This window comes from Syngnathus acus, chromosome 6 (assembly GCF_901709675.1).
Source record: "Syngnathus acus chromosome 6, fSynAcu1.2, whole genome shotgun sequence".
NCBI classification, from domain to species: Eukaryota; Metazoa; Chordata; class Actinopteri; order Syngnathiformes; family Syngnathidae; genus Syngnathus; species Syngnathus acus.
Window position 1 is genome coordinate 17,333,007 of NC_051092.1, and position 21,115 is coordinate 17,354,121.

A 21,115-nucleotide genomic window follows, 5' to 3' on the forward strand; every position below is an offset into this window, starting at 1 on the left:
TTTATAATTACCAACATGTAAATTGAGTTTAAGAAGGGCGAGGTTAGCTCTTTTTACTATAGTTAGTTCAGCGTTGCATGAGAAAATTAAACTAAAATATTCATCCATCTATCCATATTCAACACTGCTTATCCTGTTCAGGTTCGCGGGTGGTGGTGGAGCCCATCCCAGCTGACATTGGGCAAAAGGCAGACTGCACTCTGAATTGGTCGCGAGCCAGTTGCAGGGCACATATAGAGACAAACAAACAATCATACCTACATGCACACCACCACAAGGGAATCTATCTGTTGCCTGCACATAAGTCAGGCGAGTGTACCCCTACACCATCAGGGATGTGGCTCTTTGCGGTACACAGTAAAAAAATGTGGCTCTTAGTCTCTGACTGGTTGGCCACCCCTGCTCCAGGACAAATACCACAAAACAAACAATCTCTGCTGTCACTTGTATTGAAAAATGTGTCTTGCCATTTCTCCATAAAATCTAGCCAAATGCACATGTCAATTTGATACAACATTTTAAAACCAGTACAGTGGACTCACCATGTTGCCATAGATTTCATCTGCCAGGATGGGTAAACAGTTTCTGGAAGCCACTGTGAAAAACAACAACCAATAAATTAATCTATAGAGGGGATTTATGTGCAAGAGTTGCGACAGTATTGCTCCTGACCTGTGAGGATCTTCTGTAAGTGTTCTTTGGTGAAAACAGAGCCACATGGATTGGAAGGATTGGTGACAATTAGAAGGGATGTCTTATCATCAACCAGGCTCTCCAAATGTTGCAGATCCACCTCCCATGAGTTCTCCGGCTAGCAGTTTTGGAATTATTAGTTAATCATCAACTTAATGTATCACTTCTGTTAAAACATACGACACAATCAGCTTGCCACAACTGTGGTTTAACCACCTTTGATCCCTGAGAAAAATCCTTGCAAGAACCAGATCACACACAATGCAGGAGAGGAATGTCAGAGTGAGGCTTCCAAGCAGCAAAGCAGATGAGTATTTTTTTTAATTGTGGTGTCCATACATCAGATTTCCTGGTGTAATTAGGTCCAATCAAGACGTAGGTTCAAGGAGGAATAAAATACTCCTGTAATTTGCAATTTTACTCCAGTGGATGTCTCAGAAATGTGTAGGATTGTGCAAAATGATCTTTAAATTTAATTGATCAAATACAAATGAAGTCAAATGAAATTACTCTGCAATGCTGAAGTTCTCTTCCATTATACTGGAGTTGCATGTGAAACAGCCTTGTATTAAACCATTATTTTTTTGAAGTTGTTCTATTTTTGAAGTGATATACTGTATAGTTAATTTACATCCACAACCTCAAGATTTCTTGTCGCTTCTATGTCTATTATGTAACATGAGGTTTCAATATACAGTTGAACCCCGGAATTCATTCCATGACTGTTGAGAAGCGAAGCTATTGAGTTCCGAAGCAATTTGTCTAATTTTGTCTAAAAGTACATAAAACCACAAAAAAATCTTATGTGATTTACAAGACAAACAATAAACTCTAAATAAATTAAACATGAGAAAATAACACTATTTAAACACAAAACGTACTTAGCCATGGTAGAAGAGCCAAAGTCTTGGAAATAATGTTCCATAAGCAAATCAATCCAAACGAAAGGATGGCTATTGTTTACAACAGGGGTGTCAAACTCATTTTTGTCGCGGGCAGCATCATAGTCACATTTTCCTTCAGAAGGCCATTATGACTGTCAACCCAAATAAATATATGAACGCCTCATATTATATACAGTAAAAGCTACAAAACTAACTGACAATTCGTTTTCAAATCAGACTAGTGGAAACATTTCAAATATTTTAAAATGATGATTTTTAAAAGTGAAGACAATTTGCAATTTTAGGGATGACATCAATTTGCTGCATAATTTGTCTTCGCGGGCCACAGAAAATGATGTGACGGGCCGTGTCTAGGCCCCCGGGCCTTGAGTTTGACACCTGTGGTTTAGAACTACTGTAGTTCTTTTTACACGGTTGTTATCGCGTAAACTCAACTCTTCAGCGTGAACCCCCGTAATCTTGTGGTCTTGCTGGTGCAGCTTTCTTGACACCAGCACACTCGACCGCAATCGGGCGTCACTCAAAAACAATGCTAACTAACTAACTAACTAACTAACTAACTAACTGAGGAAGCTTTGTTCAAGTTCAGAGGCAAAGAATTTTCTACATTTTGCGTCAAAATCCAAATGTTGAGTGCCGAAGTGATTGAGTTCTACTGTACCTACTATGACTATACAATACATTAATTTTGATTTTGACACTTTTGATGTGTTTGTTGATTTGGGAATCATTTATCTTTTTTTTCTTCCTTGAGCAATGCATTGCAGGCAAGTGCATCAAAAAGTGGGTATTTTCCTGAAAATGAAGATTTGGCAGGGTTGACACTGTCAGACCCTGTGGAAAATCATGTGACGATACGCTATCTATAATGGTTGATATTAACTAAATAATTGTGTGTGAGTTAGTTTGGAGTTTAATTTAATTTGTTTAATTATGATGGAGTTTAATGTCTTCCAAAACCGCAAATCCTCAAAAGGATCACGGGAATGCTAGAACCTATTCCAGCAGTCTTTGGGCGGTAGGCGGGCACACCCTGAACTGGTCACCAGCCAATCAGTGGTCACTTATAGACAATTTGGAGTGGTTTAACGACCTACCATGGATAAAGAAAATCCACGCAGGCACAGGGAGAACAAGCAAACTGCATACAGAAAGGCCGGAATCAAACCCTGCACTTCTGAACTGTGAGGTGGATGGAGTAACCAGTGCCCCAGCGTGCTGCCTAATTAATTTCCTCATCCATCCATTTTCTGGACAGCTTCTCCTCACAAGGCTCACGGGGGTGCTGGAGCCTATCCCAGCCAGCTTAGACTGGGGACACCTTCAACTGAACGCAGCCAATTGCAGGGCACACATAGACAAATAGACATTCACACTAACACTCTCACCTACGGGCAACTTGGAGTGCTCAATTGGCCTACCGTGCATGTTTTTGGGATGTGGGAGGAAATCCGGAGTACCCGGAAGAAACCCACGCAAGCACAGAGAGAACATGCTAGGTGGAGGCGGAATCAAATTCAGCACTCTGCACTGTGACGCAGACGGGCTAATCCAGATATGGGCAAACTATGGCCCGCGGGCCACATCCGGCCCACGGGGCTGTTTAATCCGGCCTGAATAAACCTGAATAAATTGTGTTATTAAATTTTTTTCGTCATTTTCCCTGCAATGACTGCATTTCCCCAGTAGATGGGGAAACGCCCGCCCGCGCATTTACTCCCGGAAGCCGTGTCAGAAAGCTCAGTGCACACTCACAAGTGTGTGTACGTACTCAGTAGTACGGACCCGGCGCACTCCGCGGTCTATTTCTATCAGTGCCGAATTTCGAGTGTGGGCTGTGATGTCAGCATTCACGTAATTCGCGCGCTGAGCTTTCAGATACAGTTTTACGCTAAAGCCACCCACAAACCTTCCCCTGGAATCCTTCCATTAAAATGAGTGGCCCAAGGAAAAGAAAGGCGGAGACTGAGTGCCAAGTGTTTGAAAAAGAGTGGACAATTTGGCTCGACCGACGTGTGTGAGCAGACGTTCAGCCATGTGAACGTCAACAAAGCCCCGTCACAGATCTAGGTTAAGGGACACCTCGGCTCTATCCTAAGAATTGCCACAACAAATTTTACTCCAAAATATGATGCACTAGCAAAAAAAAGGGATACCCAGAACACTGTTCCCACTGAAAAAGAAGGGGAGTTTCTCAAGTTTGTTGTAAAAATAAATGCATTTTGAATATAATTTGTACAAATAGCAGGGATTGAAACTAGCGACCATTCTCATTTCCAAACAACACAGGATGCTCAAGGACATTGATGCACCACCTGTTTGCGACTAATCTTAACTTTTAAAGGTTTTAAGGCCAACTTTAAGGAAGTGTTTCCCGTTTCCTCAACTCTGTCACCAGGTGTTTGTGAGTTAAAGCTCTGCTCTGATTTTCAGATATCCGTCACCGTGTTGCCGTTTTGCCGTTTTGATTCTTTATTACTTCATTTAGATGTATTCTTTCACTGATTCTTCGAGATGATGTATTTGGTCAAAATGTTTGCCGTTTTACGTGATTTTGCCTCATGAGATAAACATTTTTCATAAATCTGACCTGTAGCCGTTGAAGTGATGGAAACTGTTATTCATAATAACAGCGTCGTATTTAATGAGAATCACTGATAGTAGTTTTTGGGTGAAATATTTTTTTAATGCTGTTAATAAATGCATTTGTTTTCAAAAAGCTTTTTTTGAATATCCATGCTTTACTACCTACTAAAGGCCAAAACTTTTTATGCAATTACCTTTACATGTCATTTATATTACAGTGGAGTCTCGGTTTTCGAACGTCCCGGTTCTCGAACAAATCGGTATTTGAACGAAAAATTCGAGATTTTTTGCTTCGGATGTCGGACGAAATTCGGTTGTCGAACCTCGCGAGATGAGCCAAGAGGACCCGCATGCCAACTGACTCCGTTCGTTATTACATTCTCGTTACTCTGAGGATTGCATCAACTCTAATCATGCCTCCAAAGGAAGCAAGTGGGAGCAGTAAAGCCATACTAAAACACAAAGACGCTCTGCGGTTGCGCGATCGGACCAAATTAACCTCCCTGCGCACTGAGGTCCACTTAAATTTTGGAAAGTCCATTAGGACTTTAAAAATATTTTCTAAATTTCAGCGACGGCTCTGTCACAATAATGCGACCAGCGCGGTGCAGTTGCGCGGTCGGCGACGCGCTACGGTTGCGTGTTCAGCGGTGTGCTGCAGTTGCGCGATCGAACAAAAATGAAAAAATGCTTAATAAAGGAGTTATTTTTTTGCTTGGAACGGATTAGATTTTTTTCCATTATTTGTAATGGGAAAACAGGATTCGGAAATTCGAACGATTCACTTCTCGAACAGCCTTCTGGAACGGATTGTGGTTAAAAACCGAGGCTCCACTGTACTTCACACAAACACTACATCCATCTGCTCCTGGTTCGGCCCCCCAGTCAAAATTTAGAACCCAATTCGGCCCGCAAGTCAAAAGATTTGCCCACCCCTGGGCTAACCAGTCGAGAACCCTTATTATTAAATTTTTTTTTTTTGATTTAATAATTGTCATGAATTTTTTTTGAAGACGAAATACACTGGATTTTATTAAGGGGATGAGAAGCTGTTGCATACCAGCAGGTTGTACAATCTGACCTCGATGCCAAGGGATAATGCCAGAGTCTTATATAACGAGAAGCCTGGACGTGGAACAAGGATGTTGTCCCCTGGATTACATAGGCCACTGATAGCCAGGTCAATGGCCTGACTACAGCCACTCGTCAAAATCACATCCTGCATTGGAGGGGCAGAGCAAGTAGGACATCACATTACAAACCTATTAATATTTTATGCATTCAATATTTATTCTATTCATGTTGCAGGAATTTTCAGTATGTCACATTTATTTCATTTTTACTGTTATCACAGGTGAGTGGAATTTAGATATCATACCTCTGCTTCTATAGAAGCCTCAGGGCAGCTGTAAAAGTTGGCTAGCACTTGTCGACTCTTTAAGTAACCTGTCAGAAAAAATACAAAGTATATAGAGATCTTAAAATACTGGCTTAACAAAGAAACAATTACAACAAATCAAATGAAAGAGATGTGAACAATTTTATGATGCCCAAAAGTATGCACGTGTATTATAATGTAATCTAACATTAATCTTTAATTTTAGAATACACTTTTAACGATACAAATCGGAATATTTTTTAATTGAATTTAAATTATTCATACTATTTTGGATTCACTTTGAATACATGAGTAATACTTTTTGACCAGAGAAGCTAGCAAAAATGCGCAAGAAACAGCTGCATTAAAAAGAATATTTCAGGAGTCCTACTTAAAATATGGATTTATCGCCACAGGTGTCTTTGACGTGCCAAGCCCACTACGCACAATATGTGGCGACAGGCTAGCTTACGAGGCAATGAAGCCTTCAAAACTGATTCGGCACATGGAGACCAAGCATCCTGCATTAAAAGACAAACCTTTGGAAAGAAAAGAAACGTGAACAAGAAGGACATTGTCTCCAATTACGCCTAGATGGGACCGGCTCGTTTCTGAGAAACAAGCGGAGCTAATTCAACATAATGGTGAGTTTTATTTTTATGTGCATTATGTGTTTTTATGCCCGTCGTATCATTTTATTTCATCGTATTTATATATTTATTATAAATGTATTTATTTATATAAAGTCCAGTCCGCGAAAATATTTCTGACACGTAACCGGTCCGTGGCGCAAAAAAGGTTGGGGACCACTGTGCTATAGCACGAGGCCTATTTCATGTCAAAATAGGCTGCTCTGTTAATGTTTCGAGTGAATTTACGGATCGATATGGAAGGGAAACACAGTTAAGCAGTACCAATGTGTTAGATCGAACTTTAATCAGTTCCGATCATTTTATAGGAGATCGTTTGAGAAACGCAATTGTTTACACTTTGCTGAGGCTCATGGGCGTCTGCGAGCTGAGGCTCATGGGAGTTTGCGGGTGGCTAATGCTATAATGATAGCTGCTATACACACGAGGCTATTTCATGTCAAAATAGGCTGCTCTGTTAATGTTTCGAGTAAATTTACGGATCGATATGGAAGGGAAACACAGGTAAGCAGTACCAATGAGTTAGATCGAACTTTAGTCAGTTCCGATCATTTTATAGGAGATCGTTTGAGAAACGCGATTGTTTACACTTTGCTGAGGCTCATGGGAGTCTGCGAGCTGAGGCTCATGGGAGTTTGCGGGTGGCTAATGCTATAATGATAGCTGCTATACGCACGAGGCTATTTGATGTCAAAATAGGCTGCTCTGTTAATGTTTCGAGTAAATTTACGGATCGATATGGTAGGGAAACATAGGTAAGCAGTACCAATGTGTTAGATCAAACTTAAGTCAGTTCCGATCATTTTATAGGAGATGGTTTTAGAAACGCGATTGTTTACACTTTGGTGAGGCTCATGGGAGTCTGCGAGCTGAGGCTTGTGGGAGTTTGCGGGTGGCTAACGCTATAGTGATAGCTGCTATACGCACGAGGCTATTTCATGTCAAAATAGGCTGCTCTGTTAATGTTTCGAGTAAATTTATGGATCGATATGGAAGGGTATACATAGGTAAGCAGTACCAATGCGTTAGATCGAACTTTAGTCATTTTTGATCATTTTATATGAGATAGTTTGAGAAACGCGATTGTTTACAGAGGGCTCGTTGGTTATTGGCTAGTGGTTGCATATCGCAACGCTAGTCAACCTCAGTTTGTTGCAGTGTAGCTTCTATTTTATGCGCCTTTTACTCCCGTGCGCCCTATATATATGAAATAATTTCTAAAATAAAAAATTCAATGACGGTGCGCCTTATAATCCAGCGCGCCTTTTGGTGCGAAAAATACGGTAAAATAGATTGTTTGCACCTAATTCCCTTTAAAATGATATATAATACAGTGGTACCTCTACTTACGAACTTAATTTGTTCCGCGATCAGGTTTGTGAGTAAAAACGTTTGTAGGTAGAACGTTTCTAATAGGAATTAATGTAAAAGCACAGGATGAATGTGAGTCAGGCTGAAAACAAACCAATCTTGTAACCACTAGACTCCTTACATTTCCCTTGTGTTATTCATATTGCATGTTATATTTTCTTATGTATTCATATGCATGTATATATTTGTATTTATGTAATATTTTATTTATGTTTTGGCCTGCCTGGGGACTACTATGAAAATCAGCTTTGTAGCTATTATTCGGCATATTTACTGTCATGCCTCGTCCACAGTTTTGTGATGTGTCATCGTTTCTGTGTCTGTGTGCTCGCCCCTCCCTTCCTGTGTGCCCTTGATTAGTGTAATCACACACACCTGCCTCTCGTTACCTGTGTCTTATTTAAGTTCTGTTTGCGTGTCACTCGCCGTCGGAGCATTCCTTGAGATGTGGACAATGCATGTCTCACTGTCACGCGGTTTGTTTGGTTCCTGTCTTTTGTTTCACGCTTTGGCGGTCCGTCCTTTTGGTTTTGTTGTTTAGTCACGTCAGTTTGCCGGGTTTGTCCTTTGAGTTCCTGCAATAAACCCTGGTCCAAGCTGCATTTGGTCGTCCTCGCTCCATTCCTCCATCTCCGTTCGTGACAGAATGCTCCGACCATCACAGCGACCAGCGCTTGGACCTTCCCCCATCAGCTCCCGTCCGCGACGCCCGATCGACGTCCGTCGTCCGAGCAGGTTCCAGCGCCATGGGCTTCGCGGCCGCCATTGGAGTTCCTCCCGGTGCGACCGGCTCCGCTGTCGCGATCGGACTTCGCTGCCGCGACGCCGGACCCGCGGCCGCCATCGGAGTGCCTCCCGGCGTCACCAGACTCGCGGTCGCCAGATTCAAGCCAGCTGCGCCGGACCCGCGATCGTCCATGGCCCCACCCCCACTGCTGCAGCGCGTGGTGACTCTTGCCGCTGCGTACAGCTCCGCCTTCCAAATGCCGCTGATTACGGTCCGGACTTCAAACTGCCGCCGATTGCGGCTCTGACTTTCCAAGTTTCCACCGAGCACGGTTCCGTTCCCCGAGTTTCCGCCGAGCGCGGTTCTGTCCCCGAGTGTCCGCCGATTGCGGTTCTGTTTCCCCGAATTTCCGCCGATTGCGGTTCTGTTTCCCCGAGTTGCCGCCGATTGCGGTTCTGTTTCCCCGAGTTGCCGCCGATTGCGGTTCTGTGCCCCAAGTCGCCGCAGAGTGCGGTTGTTTCCCCAGTCGCCGCCGTGCGCGGTTCGAGCTATTCCGAAACCCAGTAGGGTGGTCTGGACTAGTGCGCTGCCCCCCCCGCCCCCCCGCTTGCCGCCGTGGGGGGTTGAGTTTTTGGGACGTCGGGAGCCGTCCCTTGTGGGGGGGGGTTCTGTCATGCCTCGTCCACAGTTTTGTGATGTGTCATCGTTTCTGTGTCTGTGTGCTCGCCCCTCCCTTCCTGTGTGCCCTTGATTAGTGTAATCACACGCACCTGCCTCTCGTTACCTGTGTCTTATTTAAGTTCTGTTTGCGTGTCACTCGCCGTCGGAGCATTGCTTGAGATGTGGACAATGCATGTCTCACTGTCACGCGGTTTGTTTGGTTCCTGTCTTTTGTTTCACGCTTTGGCGGTCCGTCCTTTTGGTTTTGTTGTTTAGTCACGTCAGTTTGCCGGGTTTGTCCTTTGAGTTCCTGCAATAAACCCTGGTCCAAGCTGCATTTGGTCGTCCTCGCTCCATTCCTCCATCTCCGTTCGTGACAATTTACATTTGTTTTTATACCGATGTTCATTAAGGGATAGGCTCATAGCATACCCGCGAGCGACCCTCATGAGGAAAAGCAGTTCAGATAATGAATCAATGGATGAATGAACAGATCTACAAAGAGCACTTAGCTTAAAAAGGTGCGACTGTAATTTGAGTGGTTTTTGATTTAACCATTTCATATAGTTTCTCTCCAAACTGAAAAAAGAATCATTCTTAATACCGTAATTTCCGGACTATAAGTCGCACCAGCCATAAAATGCCCAAAAATGTGAAAAAAAACATATATAAGTCGCTCCGGAGTATAAGTCGCATTTTGGGGGGCAATTTATTCGACAAAATTCAACACCAAGAACAGACATGAACGAGCAACAACAGGCTAAACGATACGGTATGCTAACGTGACAAACACAAACGAGGAGCTGAGAGCGGGCCTGACGTAACATTCAGTTATTTAAAAAAAACTATTACATAAATAACACGTTTATAAAACCATCTGTGTCACTCCAATTCATTAAATCCATCGATCGTCCTTTGTCAACAATGCCGTGTGCCGCGCCGCAGTTCAAATTATTCCACAGGCCCATACAACGATATATAAACTATATTTTAAATAACTATCACATAAACAACAATATTATCAAACCATTTGTGTCATTCCAAATCATTAAATCCATCGATCAAATTTCTCGTCCTTTATGTCATCCTGGTGACAGAGGACATGTCCAGAGGATATGGCGCTTTAAAGTGTTAATTACTTTATTTGATTTTTTCTCTCTATTTTTCATGTTTTGAATATGTTCAAGATAAAGATATCAAAGCATGTGAAGTGATCAACTATACTAAAAATAACATGTGAAGTGGTCAACTATACTTGTAAGTAAGTGATGTGTTAATGATCAAGTAAAACTTTGTGAAAAAAAACATATATAAGTCGCTCCTGAGTATAAGTCGCCCCCCCACCCAAACTATGAAAGAAAACGCGACTTATAGTCCGAAAATTACGGTACAAGATATTGGTTCACATTAAGGCCAAACAATATTCTTGACGCGGGCACAGGGAAGCGCCCAATGTCCCATTTAGTTTTTGAAAGAGTGCTTGAAGCTTGAATGTGACCAAATATAGCTGTTATTTTCAGCATGAGGACCTTTACTTGCATCAGTCTGTTATACTCTAAATTTAGGCTTAGATCGTACGTATTTTGACAAATTATCACAATCATTACATGAAAAGTGGTAACATTTCCTTTTAATTCAAGCTTTGTGAGTGAGATAAAAAAAATAAAAATTTGTATTTTAATTAATTGGAGGCTTTAAATTACCTGTTGGTGTTAATGCGAAGCACTGTGACTGATCATATTTAGAATTTGCTGCAGTTTGTATTAATTTATAAGTAAAACTCACCAACGGAAGGAGCATAGCCATTGTATTGTTGCGAATCTACAGAATCTTTCATCGCTTGAAGTACTGCATCATCCGTAGGAAGGTTTCCAAAGACAGTAGGATCCCCTAAGGAGCACATGTACAAGTCAGCTTTGTACTTCATACAGTGTACTATAAGTAATACGTAATACGTAATAAGTATATAATTAGTAAGTAATAAGATACGGTTTTAGAAGTTGCTGAGGCATGCACTGTTCCGTCATGATACTGGCATCATATATAGCTTAAAGAAGCTTCTTACCAATCGAAAGGCTTATCATGGGTTTATCTGGGTTTGGGGAGATCTTCATTTCATCCACAATGGTCCTGATGGGATTAAAGGTGTTGTTAGCCATCAAAGAAGGCTTAACTTCCCATGTCTTGCTGCGGCGCTTGTCTTTGACAGGATAAGAATTTCCATTTACACTGACATTGGCCTTCCCATTGACTCCGCTCCCATTCAGGCATTTGTCATTGGTATTCTCATTCCTCTGAACCAAGTAAGACTTGGTATCCTTTCTGGCACTGTTATGGAGAATGATTGTTAGAAGAGTAAAACAGAAAGATTTCCCATGGTCAAAAGAAAGTAGGCCTTCAGTATGTCATTTTCTAATAATCTATTTGCAGTACTTGCGTTTGATCTATAAAATGACTATTATTTAGTAAAAGATTGACATGAACCAGCACAAGATAGTGAAAATAGAATATATAAATATATAAATACTCTATCAATCATTATAATACAATCTCACTCATGCATGCAGACCGGACAGCACTTGTGCTATTGTTAGTAGTAGTAGAAGCAGTACTAAGAGTAGTTGTTAACGTAATAAGATTTATTAATTAAAATATTATAAAGAAATAATAATTCAAATACGTACAAGTAAATGTCATTTATCGACATAGATTCATTTGTCAACACAACAATTCTTATTTTGTTTTGGATTGTACAGCTCATCCTGTATGAGTATTAATTACTACATATTATTTTATTATTGTTGTTATTTATTGGTAAATCTTACAGTAGATGCGTACTTTTTACAGAAATTAGCATGATTTACTGAAACGCTAAAAGTCGGAGTCCTTAAGCAGAGTGTAAATGTAGCCTCACAGTAACCAGCATTGTGAAACCTTGAAAATCTATTTATTAAACCCACACACAACTCAATTTAATAATCTCCTCAGAAAAAGAGGTGAATAAACCCTCCACCAAAGTCTTTTAATTGGAAATATTCATATTTAATTCACTTTAAATGCATTTATTATGAAGCAGATGAGCGAGGTACCATCATCATCATAATGTAATAAATAATACGCCTCGTTTTTACTAACAAAATGTTACTCAAATATCAGGTAAATAATGATATTCTTACCTCATGATGAATTCACGGTTTTCCAAAATCAGCTTTGGCGTCAGTTGAGAATTCTTGCAATAATGAATGCAGAGGGGTTTGATTGGCCCATTTTATAGCAGGAGTTCAGAAAATGGGTGTTGAAACAGCCCATATTTTCATTGGTGGAGACTGAGAGGGTTGCGCTGCTACACCCCCCTTACATCACTAACAAGAACCATACCACCTCCAACCCTCTCCAGCACCGTATCGACGAGAAGGGGGGTATATTCAACAGAGCACATGCGTCCTGATTTTGCAAGAAGTGCACCAAGTGTCAAAAGAGAAATGCGCCAAAAGTATAGTTGCCGTAGAACTGATTAATTTATATTTAGTTAAGATAATGTTTTATGCTGCATTGTCTACTTTAGTAAACCAATGACTATTGAAAACTAAAATGTGAAAACGCACCTCTACTTATGGAACATGGTGTTCAAATGGTGTTCAAATGTCTCCAGAAGTGTATTTGTTAACCAACCTGTCCTCAAAGATGAAACTAGTCTTCCCTATGAAACCTTACACTCCAAATTGTTTGTTTAACAAAACTATAGCCTCGGGAGCTTAAATACGTTTTTCATGGAATAACAAAATATTACACGAGCTTTTATTATCAGCTTATAATTGTAACACAATTTATGAAGCTGAATAACATGCTTAGTCCATCCGAATATGCACTCACAATTATTGAGCTGGCATAATATTTTTATGCCATTTATAATTTCAGTCTTCATGTGTCTTCAACTTTATAATAGTAGAGGGTTAAATTCATTGTTTTTTAGCATAGCAGTATACCATAAACGTGTCTTAATGACAAGTTGTTTGGTAGTGGAAGGGTAAATGTTGTGTTAAAACAGTAATGCCTATTTACTTTCACATTGAATGTTAACGTGTTTACATAATTCAATTAAGTGTTGTTGTGTTTGTCTTGAAAGTATTTCACTTGAAATTTTTAATTGCTATTGTTATGACTATTTTCTACAAATGTGCCCACCCAGCTGATGTTTATTGTAACTAAATAATTGCAATTTTTTTCAAATATATAACTATGAGATCTAAAAGAGTAGCCATGGGTCAACAAATGTTATTTGACTTAGAGTTTGCCAAAAGCCTCCAGAATGTCTAGTGATGTTTTAAAATCAATATTCAGTCAGGCAGAAGAGTTTGAACAAAACACACCAGAGGGGTATTCCAGAAAGCTGTGAAAAGTCTGAGTAAATTAACCCTGAAATGAGGGAAACTCTGAGTTATCCGTTCCAGAAAGAGAAGTAACTTAAACTCTGGGTCCGTTACTGCGGTAACTTATTCTGTGAACATAACCTGCTCGCTGGCAGGTTTACTATAAACCAGCTCAGTGGCCTAGTGGTAGAGTGTCCGCCCTGAGACTGGAAGGTTGTGGGTTCAAACCCCGGCCGGGTCATACCAAAGACTATAAAAATGGGACCCATTGCCTCCCTGCTTGGCACTCAGCATTAAGGGTTGGAATTGGGGGGTTAGATCACCAAATGATTCCCGAGCGCGGCACCGCTGCTGCTCACTGCTCCCCTCTCCCCCAGGGGATGGATTAAAATCACACGGGGATGGGTTAAATGCAGAGGACAAATTTCACCACACCCAGATGTGTGTGTGACGATCATTGGGACTTTAACTTTATAAGAGACCCAGAGTTTCAACCTGTCTCCTCCCACACAAAGAAAACAGTTAATCATGGATTGGCCATTAATTCAAAATCCGATCGACATGGAAGCCGTAATAAATAGGAACGCTTTACGTCGTGAGAGAATCTTCTGACACAGATTAGATGTTTCATCATTTGTAGAAGAATATATTTACGAACTCTACTGCTTTTCTTTGAACAGTATAATTTATCTCAATAATCGTCTCCGGCCGTGGGATGTCAGATACAGTGCTTCTCAATTATTTTCTGCGATGCCGCCCCCCCCCGGGAGAAGAAAACATTTCACGCCCCCCCATGCTTGTACCCTTATTAACATGAAAGAAAAACAAAAAAGAAATAAAAAAGAAAGATCAACTTACAATAATGAATAACTTTATTAATAATGGTCTGTAACAGATCAGATTCCAAGTGCATCACTTTGCCTGAAATTAAAAAAATAAATCATAATTACTTAAACTATAAACATTCTTGACCAACTGCCATTTTATGCTAAAAAATACGCTAAAATAATAAACATCAATAATGTTAAATAACAGCAATAAATAATATTCAATTCAAAGTAATCAACAACATTAACTCAGGACCACAATATATAAAACATTTTAACCTACAAAACAAAAATTTGTAAAACAATTTGTGCTGTTTTTTGTTTTTTTTTTAATCAAAATGAGGCAGCATGGCGGAGACCATAGCCACGGCTGCAGGCAGTGTATCAGCTCTTCTGCAATGCTGTGTTGTTTTTTTGCACTGAGCAATTTGGTACGCTACTTTATATGATGCTAACAGTGAAGTAGCGTTCACAAAGCGGGATTATTATTGGTAATATTCAGTCCGTTTTCGCTGAAAAAAACTCAAGAATCTTATCTGCATGATTGGGGTGCAATGTCTAAGCGCCGCCTTACTTAATATTTTTGGCTTCATATGTCCGCTGTCAACATTTTCAGGCACAGTAAACATACCGGTCTTTCCTTGTCTCCCACCGTAGTCACACTGAAGCCAAGTGCTACTTACGCTTCGTCATATTTCCTTGTCTTAGCTTTCGGGTGACTCTTATTTCTCTCATCTCCGGCTCTCTCCGCCGTTTTTTTCAACCCTTCCATGGTGTCCCACTGCCCATTTTATCACCTGCTCTGTACTGTGTGGGTATGTTCCGTGCGCTCTACACTCCAGCCCTGCGAGCGTTTTGACGTCTAATAGACATATATTAGACGTCTATTAGACGTCTATATGCTAACCAGCCGTCTCTGCTAGTGTTGGCTCGTGAGTGAACGATTCGTTCTTAAAGAACAGATATTTGCAGTGAACGAGAGTAAACGAATCACTTCCTAAAGTGATTCGTTCTTTTTTTCCGTTCATATAACTTCAACCAGTAGGTTTCGGTAATGCCCATTGAAGCTGGTGCCACTTCGCCGTAAAACAAAACGAAGAAGAAAATAACGTAACTTCCTGTTCACGAACGAGTCGTGAATTGCATTTCCTGTTCACCAACGAACGAATCACTCACTGAGTGATTTGCATTTCCAGTTCACCGCGAGAACGGATCAGTGAGGGAACGAATCCTGGCTTTCGCGTTCGCGAACGAGTCAATGAGTGAACTGCCTTTCTGTGCATCAACGGATCAGTCAGTGAATATGTTGCGTCTCCTGGTGTGAACTATGTAAGCCAGAATGTAGATTTACGATTTACTTATAGTAGGTTTTAAATAACGTGTATGCATATTTATGCCTAAATATTGTTATCCAATATATTGACTGCAGTTTCACATTAGATTGCTGGTTTGAGATGTACCTTTAATATTATTATTATTATTATTATTATTATATTATTCTGACCGTCTGCTGTGTGCACACTTGCTCCATTTTTGCTCCTCTTATTTATTATGTTACTTGTTTATTTATTATTTATTTATTCATCGCTCTTATTTATTCATTGTTTGTGCCTTCTTGTTTTTACTTTTTTTTTGTGTTGTTCACTTGTGTGTATATTGTGTACTATGTCTTGTCACCGTGGGATAGTGGGAAACGTAATTTCGATATCTTTGTGTGTTTTGACGTGAAGAAATTGACAATAAAGCAGACTTTGACTTTTGACTTTAATAAACATTTGTGTTTTAACTTGTCTGGTGTTTTTTTTCCTTGTTTTTATATTCGCCAATAAAAACATAAAAACCAGACATTTGGTTAACTACTTTATATGACAATATGTAGATGTGTTGTTATATGAGTTGGTGTCCCCAGAATTAACAAATGTCGGCATAACATTTTTTTTCAACCTTTTATTCAAACACAAACACATTTGATATAATAACACCATCAACGACAAGCCAACAAATACAAAATCAAAAATCAATGTCGGCATAAAGTGTGTCGGCTGGCAATGGTTTAGCTCACTCGTGAATCTTCGCGAACGATCAATCAGCAGCGCCAGCGAGCGTTAGATGGAGGAGGGACTTTACGAGTCAGTAACGTAATTTGACGTTCACGGACGAGTCAGTGACGCAACTTCCCGTTCACGACCGGGTGAGAGACTGTAGCCAACGGATCAGTGTTAGGTGGCGGGCCGAAGCTCGCTAGAGGCTTTCGTTAGTGAAATGATTGACCTAGTTGTAGGGAGGATGTGATATTTTAATATGACCTACATATATTTTATATTACCACATCTCTGATTGTTGGGAGCTGTTTTTTGGTCATCGTTTTATGAAAATCAATGTTTGATTGCGAAACGCAAAAGGCACTGCTGCAAAGGGGTCCTTTGCTGCAGAACCAATCAAAACTTGTAACTAGGGCTGTGGACTCGGTCGGATTTTTGCACCGAGTCCGAGTCCGGCCTCTTGACCACGAGTCCGAGTCCGGCAGTCCATTTTTTCTGTTAATTCATGTGACTGCTTAGTCTTTATTCAAGGCTAATTTAGATCAAAATCTAAATAATTACAACAGTTTTGTGATGGCTTTGTCTTTATTAAACATATAAACGAATACAATAAACAGATACTTTCAAGTTTTAATCATTAATTACACCATTATAGCTCAGACATTTATCTAAACACAAATAATTAGTGACGACCCCACAACTATCGAAACACATCAATGATATAAGCTGGGTGACATATTCGTCCTTGACATTGGTACATAATGTAAACATTAGCCTAAGTGCAACTCAACGTGGCCGCATTGATCGTAACTTACGCTCCGTTTCCCCCCCAAATCTAGAGGCAAAACATTGTTCTCTCGCTACTCCCGGGTTCTTCCATCTTGTCTGCGCGCGGGGCATTGTGGGTCTTGTACGTGCACGCACGCAGGCAGGCAGGCGCGGGCGCGCACGCAACAACTAAATTTGTCTTCATAACAAGCAAGCAGGGCTGTGGACAGTATTCCTACGCGCATTCTCAGCAGCATGATGAAAATAAAATTCAATAACGTCACTGAGGCATATTTTAACGAACTCCACTTCATTGTATGGCTTTTTAGCCCGTGCAATGTTCCAAGCCAGTTGAAACAATGCAAGTGTGACAGTCTCTGAGTGCTTCGTAATTTTTTTGAAAAACTGTACCTATTTTTCTGCCTGACTTTTCAAAGTCTCCAAACTTGTGCTTGCGAAATTCAGTCCCTTTTGCAAAGTCCTTATCGATATTGGCATGAAGTGAGCTGAAGTGGCGCTGACCATTTGAAGCTTTTAAATGCGCCAATGACGTCCGACATATCAGGCAGAATGGCTTGCCATAGTGTTCAACAAAAAACAACTTTAACTCTGTTAAAAACGTCCTGTGTTCATCGTCATATATTCGTTTAGCTGTGCATTTTTTCCTTGCCATTTTGGCAAGCGTCTTGTCAGCTTTTCTGGACCTAATGGGCCCCCGTAGTCACAGTCGCCATTCATTAAAAAGCCAGCAAAACCAATCGCTCTGTTTGTCCCTCCTCCTTTGCGGGATTTCCCCTCACGCGCATGCGCGTTTGACCAAAAACCATATTGAACTCAAGCGAAGCAAATACGCACGAAAAATAAACACAAATGTTGATATGAACGTAAAAGAGCCGCATGAAACCAGCCAAAGAGCGTATTTTTTTTATTGTCGGACTCGGTGGACTCGGTCAAAATCAGCACCGAGTCCGGCAAAAAATGACCGAGTCCGACCGAGTCCGAGTCCCCGAGTCCGAGTCCACAGCCCTGACTGTACTTTATTTTCCTGGACTGGCCGTGAAATTTGCTCTGGTTTTTTTCTTAAGGAGAAAGCTATGAATATGGGTGTGAGAGATGTGTATTAATCCTGTAACATGGACACAGCATTTTAATCCTGTAACATGGACAGCATGTATGAGTCAAGGTCAGATCTAGTCTGGAATAGACAGGAATCAACAGAATGTTGCTTTTGTGATGTGTAACTACAGTGCAGGGGTGTCCAGCTCAATCTTTGATCTTGCAAGATTACGATAGACCCATCAGGCTAGGTTAGATTAGATTAGGCCTAGAAGATATCTGTAGTGTCGTCCAAGGTTGAGCATCTGGGGAAACAGAAAAACAACCAATACATTTTGGAGCAATGCTACTACAATACATAAAGTTAGTCATCACATTATCTCTCTATCTAACCCCCCATCCCACTTTGTTTCCCTTTCAAATGTAGAAGACGCAGAGGCACACGTAACTGAGAAAAATGACGAAGACAAGAGCACAGGGAACATACAGTATCAACGAGAATACAAGCACTTCTGTGAAACACCTACCTTGTACAGACGTGTGTGTGTGTGTGTGTGTGTGTGTGTGTGTGTGTGTGTGTGTGTGTGTGTGTGTGTGTGTGTGTGTGTGTGTGTGTGTGTGTGTGTGTGTGTGTGTGTGTGTGTGTGTTTGGACTGTCTGAACACCGTTAATAATAAATGGACAATGTTATTGTGTTACAAATATAAATGTTTTCTACCACTATGATCCTCTCTTTGATCTTGTTTAATGGTATTCCCCTACCCACAACATGCTAGTGAAACACCCAACAAGAATGTGAAACAATTATTATTAGCATTGGGTTAGGGTTGTTTGACTAACGTTTATGTGAGATTACAATCTGTGAAAGACGGTAAGGCAAAACCAGGAGTTACTGTAGCTACTCTCTGTAACGTAAATTAGTCATGTGTAATCTCTGAAGCCAAAATTGACTGCATATAAACTGCTGATGACTCCTAACATCCTATCACATTTTAGGGCTTTTCACACTGCACGTTCTTAGCCTCGGTGCTATCCTTAGCCATTTTCAATATGAATTTATATTAAATAAGAACTTACCAAGTGCAAACAAAGTCCATTGTTGTCAATAGATCCGTGGCAATATTTACTTCCTAGTTCCTGAGTTGGAGGAATGCCATTGGGAGACATCAAGTCACGTGACGTTACAAGCAGGGCTGTGGACTCGGACTCGGGGACTCGGACTCGGTCGGACTCTGCCATTTTTGCCGGACTCGGACTCGGTGCTGATTTTGACCGAGTCCACCGAGTCCGACAATAAAAAAAATACGTTCAATTTTATTTTCATCATGCTGCTGAGAATGCGCATAGGAATACTGTCCACAGCCCTGCTTGCTTGTTATGAAGACAAATTTAGTTGTTGCGTGCGCGCCCGCGCCTGCCTGCCTGCGTGCGTGCACGTACAAGACCCACAATGCCCCGCGCGCAGCCAAGATGGAAGAACCCGGGAGCAGCGAGAGAACAATGTTTTGCCTCTAGATTTGGGGGGGAAACGGAGCGTAAGTTACGATCAATGCGGCCACGTTGAGTTGCACTTAGGCTAATGTTTACATTATGTACCAATGTCAAGGACGATTATGTCACCCAGTTTATATCATTGATGTGTTTCGATAGTTGTGGGGTCGTCACTAATTATTTGTGTTTAGATAAATGTCTGAGCTATAATGGTGTAATTAATGATTAAAACTTGAAAGTATCTGTTTATTGTATTCGTTTATATGTTTAATAAAGTCAAAGCCATCACAAAACTGTTGTAATTATTTAGATTTTGATCTAAATTAGCCTTGAATAAAGACTAAGCAGTCACATGAATTAACAGAAAAAATGGACAGCCGGACTCGGACTCGGACTCGGACTCGTGGTCAAGAGGCCGGACTCGGACTCGGACTCGGTGCAAAAATCCGACCGAGTCCACAGCCCTGATTTAATGTATGCCAGAATTCGGAGTGGAGCCCCGAAGACGGTTGGATAGTCGACGTCGACATCTCTCCGGCAGCTCCTGCAGCTAAACCAGCTCGAAATGTAATGCGTAGCGTTCCCTTGGATCAAGTTAGTGCAGCCGAGAGTGGAGTCATGTTTAATGGGCAACGCATGATCTTCAAAAATTCTGCCCTGGCTAGCGCCCTGGAGAGGATACTCCAGCCTCGCCGTCTGGTGAGAGCACAACACGGAGGACAGCAGTTTACGAGTTATAAGTCCATGCTCAGTTGATGCAGAGTCGGACGCTACGGGTTGTCCTCGACGGTGGGAGAGACCATCGAAGTCTCACTGGTCAGCTATCGCCCGCCTAAAGCCGGGCAGCCCCCGGTCAGTAAGGTGCTGACCCATCACGGTCTACCTGCTTCAGAGGGTACCTGGAGCTAACAGTTAAGGCTCGACAAGTAGATCGTTAACTTTGTACCTGCGAACAAGATAAAAAACAGGATCTTACCAGCTCTCAAGCTGGGTACCTGGAATGTACGGACTATGAGACCCGGTCTGACTGAAGATCTTCAAGCAGTAAAAGACACTCGAAAGATGGCGGTGATTGATCGCGAACTGTACAGGCTGAATATAGACATCGCTGCTTTACAGGAAACACGACTGTCTGGAAGTGGATCATTGAAAGAAAAGCACTATACCTTTTTCTGGCAAGGAAAAAATGATGATCAACCAAAGGAACATGGAGTGGGCTTCGCCGTGAAGAATCACTTCATCGAAATGATCGAACCTCCTACCAATGGCACGGAAAGAACTCTCAAAATGCGTCTTTCAACAACCAAAGGTCCAGCTAACATCTGTGTTTACGCCCCAACGCTACAGGCTGCAGCAGAAACAAAAGACAGTTTCTATGAATCTTTAGATTCCATCCTGAGTGCAATCCCTGTATCTGAGCACCTTTATGTCCAAGGTGACTTCAATGCGAGGGTGGGTGCGGACCAGGTGTCATGGCCGGAAGTATTAGGATCTCACGGCGTTGGAAAGATGAATGAAAATGGTCAAAGGCTTCTAGAACTATGCTCTGTTCGCAACTTGTGTGGTACCAACACCTACTTTCAAAACAAGG

The 21,115-nt window shown here is 41.3% G+C and overlaps 2 protein-coding genes and 2 long non-coding RNA genes across 7 annotated transcripts in view; 1 reads left to right on the forward strand and 3 right to left on the reverse strand.

Annotated features, from left to right (window-relative positions):
- tat (tyrosine aminotransferase) overlaps positions 1-14,871 on the reverse strand; it is a 36,849-nt gene extending 21,978 nt beyond the window's left edge. Inside the window, exons 1-8 of one of the 4 annotated variants that reach the window (XM_037253644.1) lie at positions 14,851-14,871; positions 11,205-11,298; positions 11,036-11,100; positions 10,756-10,860; positions 5,563-5,630; positions 5,245-5,403; positions 673-811; positions 543-595 (exon numbers count right to left, since the gene is read on the reverse strand). In XM_037253644.1, the coding sequence (XP_037109539.1) occupies positions 543-595; positions 673-811; positions 5,245-5,403; positions 5,563-5,630; positions 10,756-10,860; positions 11,036-11,100; positions 11,205-11,233 (618 nt within the window). In that variant the 5' untranslated portion in view covers positions 11,234-11,298; positions 14,851-14,871. Of the gene's footprint in view, positions 1-542; positions 596-672; positions 812-5,244; positions 5,404-5,562; positions 5,631-10,755; positions 10,861-11,035; positions 11,299-12,146; positions 13,475-14,850 lie in introns of those variants that run through there. The other 3 variants (XM_037253643.1, XM_037253645.1, XM_037253642.1) reach the window with 3 other exon arrangements.
- Positions 1-21,115, forward strand: part of LOC119124049 — a 793,622-nt gene that overhangs the window by 512,585 nt on the left and 259,922 nt on the right. The gene's annotated exons all lie outside the window — the stretch shown is intronic.
- LOC119124129 overlaps positions 1-21,115 on the reverse strand; it is a 288,366-nt gene that overhangs the window by 252,373 nt on the left and 14,878 nt on the right. The gene's annotated exons all lie outside the window — the stretch shown is intronic.
- On the reverse strand, positions 18,214-19,215 carry LOC119124119. Its single transcript, XR_005098184.1, has 2 exons — positions 19,111-19,215; positions 18,214-18,338 (listed from the first exon to the last, which is right to left on the reverse strand). It is a non-coding gene; the product is annotated as an uncharacterized LOC119124119 (long non-coding RNA).